This window comes from Arachis ipaensis, chromosome B09 (genome assembly GCF_000816755.2).
Source record: "Arachis ipaensis cultivar K30076 chromosome B09, Araip1.1, whole genome shotgun sequence".
In the NCBI taxonomy this organism is placed as follows: domain Eukaryota; kingdom Viridiplantae; phylum Streptophyta; class Magnoliopsida; order Fabales; family Fabaceae; genus Arachis; species Arachis ipaensis.
Genome location: NC_029793.2, coordinates 88,938,357 through 88,958,559, shown reverse-complemented (window position 1 = coordinate 88,958,559; position 20,203 = coordinate 88,938,357). Strand labels below are relative to the sequence as shown.

Here is a 20,203-nt window from a genome sequence, read left to right as displayed (position 1 = left end):
ATTTTGGTTCGAAGGATGATTTTAAAACCAAGTTAAATCTTAGAGATGATTTTGTATGCAAAAAAGGTTGAAGACGAAAATTTTTTTTGACACATACCTTAATGACCAAAATCGTACTTAACTCATATCTTAGCTTTGAAAAAATAAAGGCAAAATATAACTAGAAATGACAAAAAAAAAAAAATCACAGCACGACGGAGAGGCTAACGGAGACCAACATGTTAACTAATGGATTAAGATAAATTGAATTGAATTTTGCAATTTTTTCTTCTACAATATATTGTCATAACATAAACGTAAAAGGGATAATTTTTTTTATAATTTTTTAGGGTTAAAATGATTTATTTATTATATTAAATTTGTGTTTGAATTATATTTGATTTAATATATTTAATTAAATTGTACATCCAATTTTATTATAATTGTACTGATTTTTTTTAAAAAAATTAAAATTAATATTTATAAATACCTACAGGTATCATTCTCCCTTGCGGAAAAAAAAAGGGAAACCCAAAGCAAAAATAAGATGATGATGGGATACATTTTACTAGAAGGTGGAAAGCCATTGCCATCTCTACATACAACAAACAGGTAACAACGTAAAGACAAAAGAACATACCTAAAGAAAAGTAAGGCAAGGCATGTTGTGTTGTGCTCGAACAAACAACCGGGTCAGCTCACAGCTCACAGCTCACAGCTCACAGCTCACCTGTCCAAATTCCACTTTCACTTCTCAAATCTCAATTATTCCCACTCTCCCTTCTTCCTCTCCCAGTCTCCCCTTTTTTCTCCCAACCAATTTCAACTCAATCCAACACTCTCAGCAAAATCCCCACAAACAACGCCGTTTCCCCACAAACAACGCCGTTTCATCCTGCCTCTGGCTCTATCCCTATATTTCCTCCGATCCTCGCAATAGCAACTAAACGACAATAATGGATCCACCTTTCAACCAAAACGACGTCGTTTCATCCTCACACACTCGCCACCACCACTCTCCCACCCTTATGTACTTCCCTTCTTCCGATGACGACGATGATAACGACGTCGTTACGCCCTCAGCTGCTTCCATCCACTCCACCACCAAGCGCCTCGACTGCATGCTCCAGTTTCTCGACCGCAAGCTCTCCACCTCCACCGCTCCCTCCTCCGACCAAAGTAGCAACCGCCCGATGCGGGAATTCGTCTCCCGAGGCGGCGGCACAGGAATCTTCCGCCTCCCACCCCGCGCGGCGGTCCATCCCTTGCGGCCGCCTAGTCTCGAACTCCGGCCTCACCCTCTCCGCGAGACGCAGGTCGGTCGGTTCCTGAGGGCAATTTCCGGCACGGAGTCGCAGCTGTGGGCGGCATCGGAATGTGGCGTGAGGTTCTGGAACTTCAAAGATCTGTATTGTTCTTGGGAAGAAGGGGATGGAGATGGAGAAGGAGGAGGAGGATGCAACGTTAGGGTTGGGGACGAAGAGAGTGTGCCGTTTCGGGAATCAGTATGGACGTCGGCGGCGATGTGCTTGGTGGCGGACGATGGGAACAGAGTAGTGTGGAGCGGGCACAGGGATGGAAGAATAAGGTGCTGGGTGATGGACGGTGGTGATGGTGACGGTGATGGTGATCGTGTGGTTTTGGAGGATAATAGGAAGTTGAGGAATCCTTTCAAGGAGTGCTTGTCTTGGCATGCTCATAGAGGACCTGTTCTCTCCCTCACTATAACCTCTTACGGTGATCCTCCATTCTTCCGTTCTTTACTTTTCAATTTATTTATTTCTGCTTTTAAATTTTATTTACTGTTGATATCCAATGAGGTGTTGGACTGCTAGTTCATGGATAAAAGAGTGATATACCGATGGTTCATATGAATTAAGCTCTCTATTATTTCCTGCGTGACAATTCCTGAACACGATGTGGTCATAACTCAACCATATTTTTAAAATGAAAAAAAGAGAAGAGTGATCAAAATTTTTTATGGCGTTTTTAAAATGTTTTTCTTTAGCTTATATTTTTTGGAATAAGTTTAGAAATAATTTGCATTGTTAATTACAATTATAAGAGGTCATCTAAAATGTTTCATATATTTAGAAGAGACATATAAACATTGAAAATTGCTAGTTTGTAGTTTCAATATCACCAAAATAGTCTTTTCATCATTCCGTTTTGATTTAATATATTTAATTAAATTGTACATCCAATTTTATTATAATTGTACTGATTTTTTTTAAAAAAATTAAAATTAATATTTATAAATACCTACAGGTATCATTCTCCCTTGCGGAAAAAAAAAGGGAAACCCAAAGCAAAAATAAGATGATGATGGGATACATTTTACTAGAAGGTGGAAAGCCATTGCCATCTCTACATACAACAAACAGGTAACAACGTAAAGACAAAAGAACATACCTAAAGAAAAGTAAGGCAAGGCATGTTGTGTTGTGCTCGAACAAACAACCGGGTCAGCTCACAGCTCACAGCTCACAGCTCACAGCTCACCTGTCCAAATTCCACTTTCACTTCTCAAATCTCAATTATTCCCACTCTCCCTTCTTCCTCTCCCAGTCTCCCCTTTTTTCTCCCAACCAATTTCAACTCAATCCAACACTCTCAGCAAAATCCCCACAAACAACGCCGTTTCCCCACAAACAACGCCGTTTCATCCTGCCTCTGGCTCTATCCCTATATTTCCTCCGATCCTCGCAATAGCAACTAAACGACAATAATGGATCCACCTTTCAACCAAAACGACGTCGTTTCATCCTCACACACTCGCCACCACCACTCTCCCACCCTTATGTACTTCCCTTCTTCCGATGACGACGATGATAACGACGTCGTTACGCCCTCAGCTGCTTCCATCCACTCCACCACCAAGCGCCTCGACTGCATGCTCCAGTTTCTCGACCGCAAGCTCTCCACCTCCACCGCTCCCTCCTCCGACCAAAGTAGCAACCGCCCGATGCGGGAATTCGTCTCCCGAGGCGGCGGCACAGGAATCTTCCGCCTCCCACCCCGCGCGGCGGTCCATCCCTTGCGGCCGCCTAGTCTCGAACTCCGGCCTCACCCTCTCCGCGAGACGCAGGTCGGTCGGTTCCTGAGGGCAATTTCCGGCACGGAGTCGCAGCTGTGGGCGGCATCGGAATGTGGCGTGAGGTTCTGGAACTTCAAAGATCTGTATTGTTCTTGGGAAGAAGGGGATGGAGATGGAGAAGGAGGAGGAGGATGCAACGTTAGGGTTGGGGACGAAGAGAGTGTGCCGTTTCGGGAATCAGTATGGACGTCGGCGGCGATGTGCTTGGTGGCGGACGATGGGAACAGAGTAGTGTGGAGCGGGCACAGGGATGGAAGAATAAGGTGCTGGGTGATGGACGGTGGTGATGGTGACGGTGATGGTGATCGTGTGGTTTTGGAGGATAATAGGAAGTTGAGGAATCCTTTCAAGGAGTGCTTGTCTTGGCATGCTCATAGAGGACCTGTTCTCTCCCTCACTATAACCTCTTACGGTGATCCTCCATTCTTCCGTTCTTTACTTTTCAATTTATTTATTTCTGCTTTTAAATTTTATTTACTGTTGATATCCAATGAGGTGTTGGACTGCTAGTTCATGGATAAAAGAGTGATATACCGATGGTTCATATGAATTAAGCTCTCTATTATTTCCTGCGTGACAATTCCTGAACACGATGTGGTCATAACTCAACCATATTTTTAAAATGAAAAAAAGAGAAGAGTGATCAAAATTTTTTATGGCGTTTTTAAAATGTTTTTCTTTAGCTTATATTTTTTGGAATAAGTTTAGAAATAATTTGCATTGTTAATTACAATTATAAGAGGTCATCTAAAATGTTTCATATATTTAGAAGAGACATATAAACATTGAAAATTGCTAGTTTGTAGTTTCAATATCACCAAAATAGTCTTTTCATCATTCCGTTACTAACGATGTCAAAATTTGTTGATGTGACACGTTAAGTGATACCACAATACATACCTAGTAGTCCTAATTGGCGGCTAACATAATAAGTTTATGAAATTAAATCAAATCAACCCTAAATTGAGGGATTCCAATGCCTCAAGTTCTCCTCTCAATTAGGTTTTGATTTGATCTAATTTCATAAACTTATCATGTTAATAGTCAATTAAGACTTCTATGTGTGTTGTAGTATCACTTAACGTGCCACATTAACAAATTTTGGCGTTGTCAACAAAAAAAATGACAAAGGACTAATGCGATTAATTTAAAATCTTTGAAGGATGAATTTGATTAAAAAATTCTTTCAGGGACTAATTTGGAGAATGAGTGATCTTTCAGAAACTAATTTGACTATTTACTCTTTTTTTAATATGTTACACATATGTTGTGTCCCCGTGTCTAAAAACAGTTTGCAATCCCGTGGCAGAGTCGGTGTAGCTTAAGACATTGTATACTTGTATTAGGAACCTTCTTGATTATAATACTAATAATAAAAACTTTTCATTAAGACAGAAGAATAATACAAGATAGAAAATAAGGGTATGTTTGGTTTGTATTTTCATTTTTCATTTTCAATGTTTTTTGTTTTCAGAATTTTGTAAAGGAACATCCTTGATAATAAATTGTTATAATAAACAAAAAGAAGTTATTTTAAGTTGTGATACATTGTAGTGTTAGTAACCTAAATGGATACATACTTTCTGATATTTAATGTATGGAAAACTATTGATATGAAACAGAATAAATTGACAGTGGTCCTGGTTTTCATTGATGAATAAAAATTCACGTGCTTGTTATGATACATTGTTTTTTCTTGGTCTTACTTTCCATTATTGACTTGAATCCAGGGGATCTGTGGTCGGGTTCGGAAGGAGGAGCTATAAAGATATGGCCTTGGGAAGCTCTTGAGAAATCTATTTGTCTTACGAAGGAGGAGAGGCATATGGCTGCCATTATGGTGGAGAGGTCCTATGTTGACTTAAGGAGCTATCTGCCAGCAAATGGCTCCAATAACATGCTAACTTCAGATATAAAGTACTTGGTATCTGATAATTCAAGAGGCAATGTTTGGAGTGCTGGTTATTTTTCATTTGCTTTGTGGTAAGATTTATGTTCTATCCTCTCTTGGTTTGAGCATTGAACATTAGTTTAGTACACACACAGATAGAGTGAGAGAGAGAAATAGATAGATTTTCAAGTATGCTTATAATTAATATTTTTTTTCCTATCTTAGGTTTCAACATTTCATGTATAGACAGATAGTACATATTTGATATTTGTAACATTATTTTAGGAGAATATTTGAGATGTGTCACTGCCTCCACAATCCATGTTAATATGTGAAAATAGAAAGAATGATTGTATTTTAGCATAACTACAAGTTAGCAAGGTTCAAACAATACTACAATAGTTACTGTTGTAGTAGCTTGATGACTTACTTAAGCACCAGTAAGTCTTTTTACTTTCCTAACTTCTAAAGCATGCATCATTGTTTGACTACTGTAGAATAGATCATCAGTTTTGCTAGTTACTTACTTTATTTCTAACACCTTTGACAGAGTGTTAATGGAATATGTTGCTAGGATTGTGATAATGGCCCATAAGCCCACTAGAGCATATCTATACCAATTTCTATGGAGAGTTTTTGATGGCAAAAAGGAAATTTTAGTTCACAACTATTACATTGGCAATATTATATAGGACTTAATGCTCAATGGTAAAAAAAGAGGTGGAAAAGAAAATAAGCTAAATGTTCTTCTACAGATGAGGATGCCAAAATGGGCGAGTTGATACACTATGCAAGATAGGATTTGGAATGATAAATTAGAGAGCAAGCTAGGATGGAGGCAGTTATAGAGGTATAGAGGAACTTATGCAATCTTGCCTTACATGGTCTTGACATGTTTGGAGAAGGCCTTTAGAGGGCCTATCAAGGAGTGTATTAGATAGAGAGTAGTGTTTAAGCTAGGGACACTTGAAAAGCCATAGGTGAAATTATTAAGAGAGATTTAAATAGTAATGGTATGAATATGATTTATGATAGACTGATAGAGCATTGTGGAGACTTGATTTATGTATATGATCCCACCTATTGGAACATGACAAATTTATCGCACTGCCATTAGATTAGCTATGTTGTATGGAACAATGTGTTGGAAGGTAAAGGGTAAACATAAACATAAGTTTAGTGTGGACAAAATGAGGATGTTTTTATGGATGAGCAGTCATACGCATATGGATACAAGAAAGAATGAGGATATATGAGAGAAAGTTGGAGTAGCACTCATGTTGAAAAGATAGTGGAATCTCTTATAAAGTGGTTTGGAAATGTGGGGAGAAAGTTGGCGGAGCATCTAATAAGAAGGGTGGATCAGATGGACAACAGGCTAGTGATTAGGGATAGATGAAGACCTAAAAAGACTATGTATGAAATGGTCAAGTGAGATCCTTGTGTGAACAATCGCATTGAAGACATGATACATGATAGTACACAATGGCATTGTTTGATCTATAGAGCAGACTCCACCTAGTGAGATAAGGCTTTGTTGTTCTGTATAGTTGTTTTCTAGTTCACTTTGTACTACATGAATAAGTATTTGTGAAGAGTGTCTTAGCAACAAAAGCAATGACCAAACCTATTCTTACTAGGTTAAAACAAGGGTAACTGTGTATATAGTCACCCACATATTTGCACAAAAATGATCTCTTTCTTAGATCCATCTCTGTTTGTATGTGCCAAAGATGTTTTGTCTAAATAATTTAAAATTCAGAGTTTGATCCTTGCAATAATGAAGTTAAATTTTGGCTCATGGTAAAAGAGCAGAATGTTGGAGTATCTTGGGTGTAGAAAGTTAATACAGAGGTGAAAATTGGAGAAAACATCTTACGAAAAGTTAAAAGTTTTAAGTATCTTGGGTGCATCATACAGGATAATGAAGAGATTAAACAGGATGTAAATCATAGGATCTAAGCAGGTTAGTCAAAATGGCGGAGTGCGTCTGGTTTTATATGTGACAAAAAAGTGTCTTTAAAACTTAAAGGTAAATTCTATCGTACTGCTATCAGACCGGCTATGCTTTATGGTACAAAGTGTTGGGCGGCCAAAGGGGAACACGAACATAAGTTAAGTGTGGCAGAGATGAAGATGTTGAGATGGATGAGTAATCATACAGATTAGATAGAATTAGGAACAAAGATATAAGAGAGAGAGTTGGAATAGCACCTATTGTGGAAAATATGGTAGAATCGCGTCTCAGATGATTTGGATATGTGAGAAGAAGACCGACAGAGCACTCAATTAGGAGGGTGGATGAGATGGAAGATGGACACGGGATGAAAGGCAGAGGAAGACCTAGGAAGACTATCCATGAGGTGGTCAAATGAGATCTACATGTTAACGATCTTTTTGTAGACATGTTACATAATAGAGCTCAATAGCGTCGTTTAATCTATGTAGATGACCCCACCTAATAGGACAAGGCTTTGTTGTTGTTGTTTTTTTGTTGTTGGTAAAAGGGTAGTATGTCTATACTTTAGGCAAAAGAAGTATTGTGAGAAAAATGCATGCTAAAGATGTCGCAACTATTCATCATGCTAAAGAGCAATAGCACCTGCCTAACTACTTAAACTTTGAGGATAGTTTTTGTTAACATGATACTTGAAATACAAACTTATTTAGGAGACTTTTTTTGTCCTGTTGATTAAACTTTAATACAGTAGCCAAAGGTATCTGAAGCACACCTATATAATTCCTTTTGCATATTTCAACTCCTTTTACTTTGCACTTACATAATTCTTTTTATATATTTCAATTCTCATTTCTTTTTCTTCATCTTTTTCTTTCTACATCAAATGTTTTTCATATGCTCCAATCTATCACCAAGAAGATAGTGGTTAGAAAGCTAGAAACATCTGGATTAGTAGAGTAGCCAAAGATATCTGGATCAAGTTAGATATGTTTTTTGGGCTGTTATTATTTTTTCTTTGCTAGGATCTGGTATCAAGAACAAGACCTTGATCTTAGATAATTTCCATGAAATTAAACTTCAAAATATGAATGGAGGGGGTTATATATTTAGGTGTTCTTATGGTGCAACATACCCATTCCCGTGTGTTCTTTTTAAAATTTTTATTTTTAAATCTGATGCATGTTGCCTACTTGTTGGTGCCCTATGTGTATAGAATAGAGTAGAGAGGGAGAGAGAAAAAAAAGCATAACTAGATAGAGACTTCTTTGTTGTTTGATCCTTGCATTCTTTTATATGCATAACGTATGCTTATCTCAAGTTTAGTGTGTGTATATTTGTATATGTCATTTTAATATGCTAGCAATTGATAATATACAGGGATGCTCGTACAAGAGAGTTACTGAAAGTTTTCAATACAGATGGCCTAATTGAGAATAAGTTGGAGGTATCCTCAATACAAGACGTTTCAGTTGACCTCATTTCAGCTTCTAGGAAAGACAAAACACAAAGTTCCATTGGGTTCTTTCAGCGCTCACGCAATGCCATAATGGGGGCAGCAGATGCTGTTCGTCGAGTTGCAGCAAAAGGAGGCTTTGGGGATGATAATCGGAGAACTGAAGCACTGGTGGTAACAATGGATGGAATGATTTGGACAGGGTGTTCGAGTGGCTTATTGGTTCAGTGGGATGGAAATGGCAATCGTATACAGGACTTTTTATACCATCCATTTGCTGTTCAGTGTCTGTGTACGTACGGCATGCAAATTTGGGTAGGTTATGTGAGTGGTACTGTCCAGGTGTTGGACCTGAAGGGTAATCTGATTGGGGGATGGGTTGCTCATAGCAGTCCAATTCTAAACATGACGATTGGATCTGGTTACATATTTGCATTGGCTAACCACGGTGGTATACGTTGTTGGAGCATCACCTCCCCAGGACCTCTTGATGGCATATTGCGATCAGAATTAAGTGGCAAAGAATTTTTATATACTAAAGTGGAAAATTTAAAAATATTGTGTGGCACTTGGAATGTTGGACAAGGGAAAGCATCTCAAGATTCCCTTACTTCATGGCTAGGCTCTGTGGCCTCAGATGTTGGCATTGTTGTTGTTGGGTTGCAGGAGGTTGAAATGGGTGCTGGATTCCTGGCGATGTCTGCAGCTAAAGAAACTGTAAGTCATTATGTTTTGCATTTTAAAATATAAAATTTGTATTTCTCTATTATTAGCATTCAGCAGAATTATGGGTTTGTTAAATAAGCAATGATGTGCAACACTTCTTGTATTGAACTATATTTAATGATTTCATCTCATAAGGTTTGAACTTTTAATAGTTTTAAATTTAGTAATACTTGTGGGACATGTGGGTGACAGTTAACGTTGATGGCTTGTGAGCATAGTTCTTTTTTAATCTGTTTTTACCATTCCTTAGGTTCCCTGGATAGTTTTAGTATCAGGAATGTGTTCCAACACATTGATCAATCCTATTTCCGTCATTGGTATGGCTAGGAATGGGACAGTGACTTATGAATTACTCTTGTCCAACTATTTCATACTATAAAAATATATTGTTCAACGTATGTATCTATGGTTGATTGTTCATGTGATGTTATGTTTATTGTATGTCACTATGTCCATATATGCAGTAAAGAGTATAATTTTGGCTAACTATTCATGTTAATCGACACAATCTGATCCCTAACTCTCAAAACATATAGGTAGGATTAGAGGGAAGTTCTGTTGGGCAGTGGTGGCTGGATATGATAGACAAAACATTGGATGAAGGTTCAACGTTTGAACGTGTTGGATCCAGGCAACTTGCCGGCATGGTCATTGCTGTGTGGTGAGCATCTGAGTAACAATCCAGTGAGCTGTGAAGCATTTAATATGTCTGGAATGATACCTATTGTTTGTTACGAAGCAATATGATATCTATTAAGCTTAGCAATTTGAAAGTTTATTTGTTGAAGCAATATGATATCTATTAAGCTTAGCAATTTGAAAGTTTATTTGTTAAACCTTGTGTACGTTATTGTCTACTTTGAGTACTTTCTTTCCCACTTGTTAGAAATGCCATTTAGGTTTGAAATATATGGATACCTATTTAATATTTGGTCTACTTAGTATATACTGAAATGAAATATGACGAAAGTCCTGATTCAGTTTGAACATGTCATTACTATTTTTAACTTGTAGGGCTATATACCAATAGTAGTTAGTTTTCTTCTTTTGCAGGGTTAAAATCAACATCAGATTTCATGTGGGGGATGTTGATGTGGCAGCAGTTCCATGTGGCTTTGGACGAGCTATTGGCAATAAGGTAGGTCTGCATTGTCTGCTCTGCTGTTTTGCTTGGTAGGCTAGTTTACTCTAATTTTCCAGAGTTATGATAGGGTTTAGCATTTATAGAACATGAATCTGACATGTATAATGTTACAAATTCTACGGAAAAGATAGACTATTCATTATTCAGAAAATCGTGTTTAAATTTTGACTGTGTCCTATTTTCTTTATTTAGTACTTAAAATTGCTTAAAAATTTATAACAAACTCAATGTGCCTGTTTGGATATTCTGATCATTGACATGGAAATGGTTTGCTTACAGGGAGCTGTTGGTTTGAGGATTAGAGTATATGATAAAATAATGTGCTTTGTTAATTGCCACTTTGCTGCACATTTAGATGCAGTCAACCGTCGCAATGCAGATTTTGATCATGTGTACCGAACAATGTCCTTTGGCCGGCCAACAAGCCTATCATATACTGCAGCTGGTACCTTGCTGTGCCTATTCCTGTTTTTCTCACTTGCCTTATCCATGTATTTATTCTGGCCTGTTTATAGATATGGCTTGCCATTGGTCCTTTCTATTGCAGCTGGCACTTCATCTGTTCCGATATTTCGTGGCACAAATGTATGTACATGCTGACACTTTATTCTTTTACATAATCATTATGCACTCAGTCAGTCTGATGAAGCATTGATTCTTGAGAATAATTTCCAGTCCGCAGAAGGGATTCCCGAATTATCTGAGGCAGACATGATTGTATTTCTCGGTGATTTTAATTATCGTCTTGATGGCATTTCATATGATGAGGCAAGAGATTTTGTTTCTCAAAGATGCTTTGATTGGCTTCGAGAAAGGGACCAGCTTCGAGCAGAGATGGAAGCTGGCAATGTCTTCCAAGGAATGCGTGAAGCAGAAATAACTTTTCCTCCGACGTACAAGTTTGAACGACACCAAGCTGGCTTAGCGGGTTGGTTTTCTCCCTTAAATTCACACTCTTCACTTCTGTTCTGCTATCATAACATCTATGGATGTGGTCGGGTGCAATGAGATGGGTTCTTTTTATTTACAGATCCACATATCAATTCAATCCCTCCATTTTCCAGTTAAAGGGTTGAAAATGATAGTCTAGTTAAAAATAGATGCCTTGGATTGCTACATCTTACTGTGTCATTGAATTTTGACAAATATTGCACTCCATGTTAAGTACCTTGATTTTCCACTTTCCTTAGGTACTTACCAATGGTATCAAAGTCCTTGGTTGTCGCATGGATAGGCTGGATTACAGTGAATACCAAGTACTGATAGTCCTTAGCGAAATGGTTACCATTGGGTTAGTGTCGATAGAGTGAAGCGGTAACTACTTTGCTACCAGCTCAGTATTCGGTATTCACCTTAATCCAGCCTATAGGTAGCCCTTTCCATGACGCCGAAAACCAAGGCTTTGATACCATTGTTAAGTATCTAAGGAAAGAGAAAAACCACTCCTTAAAAGCTAGCTTTCCATAGATACTTAACACTCCAATTATTGAGTTATCATTAGCATGCACATGATACAGTATAAGACAATAAAATAAGGATGAAAGAACCTAGATGCATATAAGGTTACCATTGCAATCACGCATAAGTACAATGATTGCTGTTTTCTTTGGCGAATTAGTTCAGGTCACAAATGCTACTGTTTATTTATGAGTTTTCTGTCATCAGGCTGCCGCAATGTTAAAAGATATGACTTCGAATTGTTTATTTGAAGGGTATGATTCCGGTGAAAAGAAACGCATCCCTGCTTGGTGTGACAGAATTTTGTATCGTGATAGTCGCTCATCCTCAATGGCTGAGTGCAGTTTAGAGTGCCCCATTATCGCTTTTGTATTGCAGTGAGTTCTTCCATTTATGTATATGTCTAAAACACCCTGCCAGAAGGACTTTATTGCTATTTCAAATTTTGTTTTAATTAATCCCTTCTCACCTTCAATAGGTACGAAGCCTGCATGGATGTGACAGATAGTGACCACAAGCCCGTGCGCTGCATATTTTCGACGGATATTGCTAGAGTAGATGAGTCCATCCGGAGACAGGAATTTGGAGAGATTATTGAATCAAATGAGAAAATTAGATGTCTATTGAAAGAGTTATGCAAGATTCCGGATACTATCATTAGTACAAATAACATAATCCTTCAGAACCACGACACTTTAATTTTGCGCATTACAAACAAATGTGCTGACGAAGACGCTTTTTTTGAAATGAAATGTAAAGGCCAGCGTACCATTAATGAGGATCAGAAGCTGTCTAACCATCAGTTGAGAGGTTCCTTTGGCTTCCCAAGGTGGCTTGAGGTAATATTCTTAGTTCAGAACTTATAGTTTATATAAAATAGTTTTGGCTGCAGAGTATTATTCTTTCTTTCTATTAGCAATGTCCATATAGTGACATCAAAGAAGCAATGTGGTCACCTTGGCAAAGTTGTCCATCTAGTGAATAACATGCACATCTATGATTCAGGTAATTCCTGCAACTGGATTGATAAAACCAGACCATATTGCTGAGGTATCAGTGCACCATGAAGAATTTCAGACTCAGGAAGAATATGTTGATGGCATTGTACAAAACTCCTGGTGTGAAGACTCCAGAGACAAAGAAGCTATTTTGTTTGTTAAGGTGCATGGCAAGTACACTACCCAGACAAGAAATCACCGCGTCCGTGTTCACCACTGCTATTCATCCAAGAAAAGTCCGATAGGCTCTCAACCAAACAGCTCCAGGCCTGTCCAAGGAGGTGTACTGCACCGTTCCGATTTTCAACGCTTGAGCAGTTCATATGATGTTGTTGACCAGCTACAAAAACTGCATAACCCTTAAAGTAACAACTGATGTGAGTGTCTGTATATTTAATGGGTGCAGAAAACCAAGAAAAAAAGGAAAGGGATAATTCTTGTAATGAGTTCTGGTTCACTTGTTCAGGTTTCAAAACGTTTTTTATAGAAAAATAAAAAATTGAAGATTCTAATACTTTACAAGTGTTTCTAATTTCTATGATACTTGTAAGCAAATGTCTAATTTTATAAGCATCTTTATTTAAGGTTAGTGATGGGTTGTTTTGTTTTCATAGGGAGCTTGATGTTCAACTTGTAATCATCACTCATCAGTCAATTGAACTGTACAGAGAAAGCAAATGCAATGCAAGTGAAGCAAGGCAACATTGTTTTAGATTCATTATTGATTTATTCAGAGACTTCCAATTTATTCTGTAAATGAGTACGTTCTATACCGCAAATAGCAACTGACAGGGAAATCCGGTGTCATGTTAATGTGTTCAGTTATCACCGCTATTGTTGAGTTTGCCTTTCGGGTGATAGGTGCTTCCAACATATATTCCGAGTTTCTGTTATCCCACTATTTGCCCGGAATTTTGTTTCATGGAAGTTTATTTTGGTAATAACCATAGGATGTGTTCTGTGGGTTACTTTTGGACTTGAACGTGAGGTTCAGACTCCTTTTGGGCAGCGTCCGACTTCTGTTGGGGTCGAGGTGCCATCGTCCGAGTTTCTCGTGAAGAGATGGGGATGATATCTGCAAAGAACTCTGATGCTTATGTTAGCAAGGGTTTTCAGCAGGTTTTTAGTAAATTGGAGTTTGAATATACTTGAGGGTGTCAGTGTATTTATAGTAGAATTGATAACCACCTTTTAGAGTAGTTCCACCTTTGTTGGTGGATGACCGTTCTCTTTTTCTAGGGAAGTCGTTGAGATCTCCCTTCTAGATAAATGAGAGATATCTTAGGAGTCGATTACTTATTTAGATAAGTAGAGCTAGTCTCTTTATTGCCGTACCTGACCTCATCGAGGTTGGGTAGATGTGGATTGTGTTGTATCTCTTAGTTGGGTTTTATTCATTTTGGGCCTGGCTAGCATTTTTAGGCTAAGGTATAAATAGTTCCCCTACTTGAGTTCGAGCTTTATGAGGTCGGACTCGAGCATATGTAGTAGATCAGCATGGTCTTTTGTGTGTTAGGGTATCACATCGGGCACACCGCCTTTCTTAGGGCAAAGTTGGGTACTCGATGTGTTTTTACAAACTTGAGGCATCACGTCTTTTCGTAGTCCTTTGCACGTTTTCTCTAAGGTTACTTTGGTAACTGTACATGTCATAAATGAGGGGCGTGAAATTATTCTTTTGCCCTTAATATCTTATAAATACCCAAACTCTTTCTCTTTCTTCTTTTTCGCTTCTTCTAAAACGTTTTTGCTCATCACTCTCCCTTTCTTCAAACTTTTCATCTTCTTCATTACAACTTTTCAAGGTTTCTCTATTTTGATTCTTTGCTTTGCGTGGAACGTTCGTGTACTTGCTGTTTTCGTGTACTCTTTTTCGCTTTGCGTTCCCCTCAAGGTTGGTTCTTTTAACCCTTGAACTTCACTTTCTGTATTCTTGTGTTCTGGGTGATATGCTTTTGTTTTGAGTCACTTTTTGCTATTATTGCTGAAGGAATGACAATGATTCTTTGTTTTGTGGTTCTGCATTTTTCCTTATATGTCGAAAATCAATCTGGAGAATTTGCTTCTTTGCTTGGACTTTAGTTGTTGTTGCTGTGAATCTGAGTGTGGGGTTTTACTCTATGTTGCCCCTAAATGGTGGTGTTCCTGTAAGTACAATGCCACTTTTATCTTTGCGATGCAATTTGTCTTCTTGATTCTTAAGAGAGGTTAAAGATCATGGCCATTTTCTATCTTATGGAGGATGGTCCGACCTCTTTTGGGCTTGTTTGAACGTTTGTGTTGATATGGCCGTATTCCCGACTTATTGTGATGATTTTTTTTTATTGTATTTGTAGGTATAGCTTTATGTCTCGTTCAGTAATTCTCGTCATGTCGTCTAAAATCCCGTCCGATCTAACTTGGTAGATATAATTGTTCTTTCTGCCATTCCCGTTATTGATAATGAATATGCCGAGACATTTCGTATGCAGCATAGGTTGTGTATATGTTGGGAGGATGAGAGTAAGTATGAAATTGTAGTTGTCGATCCTAAGGAGAGGGTTTGTTTTTTCCAACTTGACAAGTCAAAATGCCATTTCATATATACATGTACGAATGCTTTTTCACAAAGTTGGGGGTTAGTCTTCCCTTTTCTGACTTTGAATCTGAGATTCTTAGGCTTTGTAAAGTTGCCCCTTTCCAGCTCCACCTCAACTTTTGGAGTTTTCTGAAAATTTATCAACTCCTTGGCTGTGAACTCGATGTCCTCCTTTTTTCTAAAGTTTTCTTTTATCTTTTCCAACTTACCAAGCCCTTTAGTTCTAAGAAGCAGGGATGGGTATCCTCCCGAGTTGTTCAGGGGAGAAAGGTTTTTGCCATTTTTTATGATTCTTTTCATGATTTCAAAAATTACTTCTTCAAAATCCAATCTGCTGAGGGTGTCCGACCTTTCTTCCTTAATGAGAGGGATGAAGCCCTTTTTAGCTTGTACTGTGAGGAGAACCCCATAGTCGTTAAGTATAACCTTGATGACTTGGATGAGGTAGAGGAGTATGTAGTTGCCTTATTACAGGAGTGTTGGGGTCGAACCCCCAATCTAGACATCAAAAATTTTTTACTATGAAAGTCAAGCCATGTCAGATCTGAGCTAGGTAGTATTTTTTTAAATTTTTTGTAGATATATCTTTTTATCGATTATGTTGTATGCTGATATAATCCAATCTTGATGTCTTGCAGAAAAGATGACCGGTAAGGCAACCACCTTGAAAATTCTTCGCACGGCTAAGAAGAATGTTGTTGCTTGAGTTATTCAATTGAAAGAGGTCGGTGAAATGGGTGATCCTTCTTCTCCCTCAAAATTGGATTCGGGTGCTTTTGCCTCGGTTAAGGTCATTTCTAATCTGTCACCTGCTCTTCTTACTTCTCCTGTTGATTCTGGTATTCTGACGAGTCCCCTTGCCCCTCCTTTTCCTGAACCAAAACCTAAGACGGGTAAAACTTCCAAATTGGAAAGTGTATATAAGCAAGGCTTTGATGCTATGGCTTTTTGTTAGAAACATGTCCTTCCCAATAGCTTTATAAGTATGGATGATATTTCTATAAAAAAAACCACCTTCTAGTCTTAGCACGGGGTAGGATAAGGACAGTCGGGGTGTGCTCGGTTTTATTGAGACGGCTTAAGGAGACTCCCATTGGTGCCACTCAGCGAACTTTGTCCGATTTGAAAGCTGATATGGCATCATTACAGGAGGCTAGGTTAGAGTTGGAAAAAAAGAGAAGGAAGTTCTTGTGTCCGATCTTTCCGAAGCTCGGGAGAGGGTGAAGTAGTCGGAGGCTATTTGTGCTATGGCTGAGGTTTTAAAAAAGAAGGCTGAGAAGAGTTATACCCGAGTTTTTAGGGAGAAGCTGACCTTGGTGGATGAGGTCGCTAAGGCAAGGGAAAAGTATGCCGGCCTGGAGGAAATGATCTTCCAAGGGATGGACGAGTTGGTCAAAAACTTAAAAGCCCAATTCAAAGTTGTTGCTCTCGAGTCTCCCTCATCAATCCCGACATAATCGTGGTTGATGGGAAGATTGTTCCTCCTCCCGATGATGAGGAAAATGTCCCTATGGGAGATCCGACGACCTCGGACACCCGCGTTAAGGGAGCTTCGCAAAGATTCCCGACTCGGTTGGATGATGAGCCCCTTTCTTCTCAGCCTGGGACTCACCCGACCTCCGAAGCTCAACCTGAAGACATCTCCAATATGACCTCCGATCAACAGACACCTCCCTCTGGATTTCCTTTTGTAATCTTTGATGGCCCAACTTGTGAGTCTTTTATGAATAATTTACTTTATAATAGTCGTAGTTTGAACACTTTATATTTTCCTTCATAGTTTACTTAAAAACTTTTTCCACAACTTTAATTGTGGTAGTTTTTATTAATGAGTTTTCGCCTTATCAATTTTTTCTTGGGATGACCCAATTATTGTAGCTTCGTAACTTAGTAGAAATTTTTGATGAGCCACTTAATGACTTTTCTTTGATGCTAATTCGGTCGAGTTATTCCTCGAGACCAAATTTTTTAGTCGTTGAAGATGTCGGCCAATGTAGGTTGGCCACTATGTTGAACCTTTCCTTTGTAAGGTCAAGACTATGTGTTTCTCTTAGTTGGAAAATTAATTGTGCATCGACTTTAAGTAGTTGATTTTATCAAGTTACTTTTGCAATTCATTTTAGGCTTACCTCTTTTGCTAAACTTTAATTCTTTTAAAGAGGTCGGGCCACGATCTGCTTGTATAACTTCTTACAGTAATTTGGACCTCGTCGCTTCATCTTGCCGACCATCTAGGTCGGGCAATGATTTTTGCGGTTTTTCGAGCTTAAATTAGTGCGTGTTAATGGAATAATTAATGAAAAAATAAACTTTCATTAATGAGAAAATTATTTACATAAGCTTTCTTGCTACTAAAAGGTTTTCCCTTTTACTAACCCTTAGTCCTTATTATGATGCCTCGTTAAAATCCTCTTCAAGAAAACCCTTCTCAGAAAAAAACCATAAAGTCGGGAAAAAGAGTACACTAGGGAGCAAGGTGCGCTTTCTAGCTGTATTTCTTTTTCAAGTTGCATAGGTGCCATGACCTTGGGAGTTCCTTTCCTTGGAGGTCGGACACTTTGAAGTAACCCTTCTAGTTCGCGGCTAGCTTCCCTTCACCCGACCTTTGCGTTTCGATGTCATTTCGGATTAAGGGTTGTTTGTGGTGAAGCTTCTTCTTATGACTTTCTTGTTGTATCTCATGGATACCCTTTGCTTCAATGCCTCCTGCTTTATCTAGGCTTGTTCTTGGACTTCTGGTAGAATGTAGAGTTTTTCCTTTTGAGCTTGGACGTTTCCTACTTCGTCGTAGAATCTAACCCTTGGAGATTCTTCATTGACTTCTATAGGGATCATGGCTTCTATGCCATAAGCAAGTCAAAAAGGAGATTTACAGTTGTTGAGTGGGGTGGGGGGGGGTCCGATATGCCCACAAGACTTGAGGAAGGTCTTTGGCCCATGCTCCCTTTGAGTCTTGTAGTCGGTGCTTTATTCCAGCTAATATGACTTTATTTGGAGCTTCTGCTTATCCATTGGCTTGAGGGTGCTCTACCTACATGAACTGGTGTTTAATTTTGAGGCTTGCCACCAAACTTCTGAATGTTGAGTCGGTAAATTGAGTTCTATTGTCTGTGGTGATGGAGTGTGGAATTCCAAACCAGGTGATGATGTTCTTGTAGAGAAATTTCTGACTTCTTTGAGCTGTAATGGTTGCCAGAGGTTCTGCCTCAATCCACTTAATGAAATAATCTATCCCACTATGAGGTATTTTACCTACCCAGGAGCTTGTGGGAATGGTCCGAGGAGGTCTAAGCCCCATTTTGTAAATGGCCAAGATGAGGTGACGCTAATGAGCTCTTGTTGAGGTGCCGCATAGAAGTTATCATGCTTTTTTCAAGATGGAAATTTTTTGACGAAGCCGGCTACTTCCTTTTGTAAGGTCAACCAAAAGAAGCCAGCTCGGATCACTTTCTTAACTAGTGGCGGTGTTCCTAGGTGGTTTCTGCATATACCACAACGGACTTTCTCTAAGACTTCATTAGTCTTGGAGGTCGGGACACACTTTAATTAAGGTGTAAATACTCCTCTTCTATATAACATGTTGTAAACCAAGGTGTAGTTTTGTACTTTCCTTATGAGCCTCCTTGCTTCCCTTTCTTCTTTATGAATGATTTTGAATTTGAGATATTCGATAATAGGGGTCATCCAACCTAAGTTTAGATTAGAGATAGCCAATGTGTCCGACGTATCAACTTCCTTGGCCTTTGATGGTGCGTGGAGTTCCTGGATCAAGCTTTTATTGTTTCCCCATGGCTTGGTACTGGATAATTTGGAGAGGGCATCAGCTTGGATCTTCGACTCCTGAGCTATGTGTTGGACCTCGGCATCTGGAATTGAGCTAATTGTTCAAGGGTTTCTTCTAAGTACTTCTTCGTGTTGGGATATTTAGCTTGGTAAGTCCCATTCACTTGAGAAGTTATTACTTGAGAGTTACTGACGTTAGGATTTTTTGCTGGTAAAGAATTTTATAAAAATAGTCGCGTTGTAGATATAGTTTCTAAACCGACAGAAATCCCTTCGTACAAACGTTTTGGTTGTCACAAGTAACAAACCCCTAAATAAATTGATAACCGAAGTATTTAAATCTCGGGTCGTCTTCTCAAGGAACTGCAGGGAAGTATGTTCTTATTATTGGTTATGAAAATTGTAAATTGGGGTTTTAAAAATAGGGAGCAAGTAATTTAAATTGCAATTAAAATAAGTAAATGACTGTAAAATAAACTTTTGGTAAGGTATGAGAAATTGGAAGTCCTATCCTAATTATCCTTATCAATGGTGATGAGAATTGAGTCTTAATCCCACTTAGTTAGCCTTTACTAAAGCAAGGGAAGGTCAAGTGGATTGATTAGTCTGATCTTCAGGTTCTAGTCAATTCCTAAGAAAGGACTGGAATTATTGAAGTTCAATTCAATTAGCAAAGATAAAAATTATTAATCACGTTGAGTTTGATAACTCCTGAGTTACTGATTTCATAACCAAGGCCAAAAGGGAAAAACTAAATCTACTGGAATAAAAATGTCTTCAGATTGGAAGCAACAGTAACATAAATAAAAGAGAGCAATCATAAACTGAAATACCTCAAATAACATTAATTAAGAGAATTATCTGTAACATAGAAAAGTTCATAAATTAAATTGAGAATATATTAAAAAGGAAAGTTGAACCTGATAAAATGGGACAATCATGAAAGTAAGAAAAATCCTAAATCCTAATGCTAAGAGAGAGAGGAGAGAACCTCTCTCTAAAAACTACATCTAAATCATCAAAAGTGAATAATTGGAGACTCCCCTTGAATGGATGCATTCCCCCACTTCATAACCTCTGATCTGTGCCTTCTGGACTTGGATTTGGGCCAAAAAGGACTTCAGAAATCACTGGGA

At 38.4% G+C, this 20,203-nt stretch overlaps 1 protein-coding gene and 1 long non-coding RNA gene across 4 annotated transcripts; one reads left to right on the top strand and one right to left on the bottom strand.

Moving 5' to 3' along the window:
• LOC107617856 (type II inositol polyphosphate 5-phosphatase 15) lies at nt 665-13,503 on the top strand. Of its 3 annotated transcripts, XM_016319728.2 has the most exons (12): nt 2,303-3,488; nt 4,807-5,059; nt 8,305-9,097; nt 9,643-9,767; nt 10,160-10,244; nt 10,530-10,695; nt 10,798-10,835; nt 10,926-11,178; nt 11,962-12,085; nt 12,187-12,547; nt 12,714-13,083; nt 13,321-13,503. In XM_016319728.2, the coding sequence occupies exons 1-11, from the start codon at nt 2,708-2,710 to the stop codon at nt 13,068-13,070; spliced, it is 3,336 nt and encodes a 1,111-aa protein (XP_016175214.1). In that variant the 5' UTR covers nt 2,303-2,707; the 3' UTR covers nt 13,071-13,083; nt 13,321-13,503. The 3 variants fall into 3 exon arrangements, with proteins under 3 accessions (XP_016175213.1, XP_016175214.1, XP_016175212.1); XM_016319727.2 differs by lacking the exon at nt 2,303-3,488 and adding an exon at nt 665-1,716 and having other exon boundaries at nt 12,714-13,422; XM_016319726.2 differs by having other exon boundaries at nt 12,714-13,422.
• Nucleotides 13,204-19,094, bottom strand: LOC110266693. The gene is made up of 3 exons (XR_002354180.1): nt 19,085-19,094; nt 17,657-17,661; nt 13,204-13,664 (listed from the first exon to the last, which is right to left on the bottom strand). It is a non-coding gene; the product is annotated as an uncharacterized LOC110266693 (long non-coding RNA).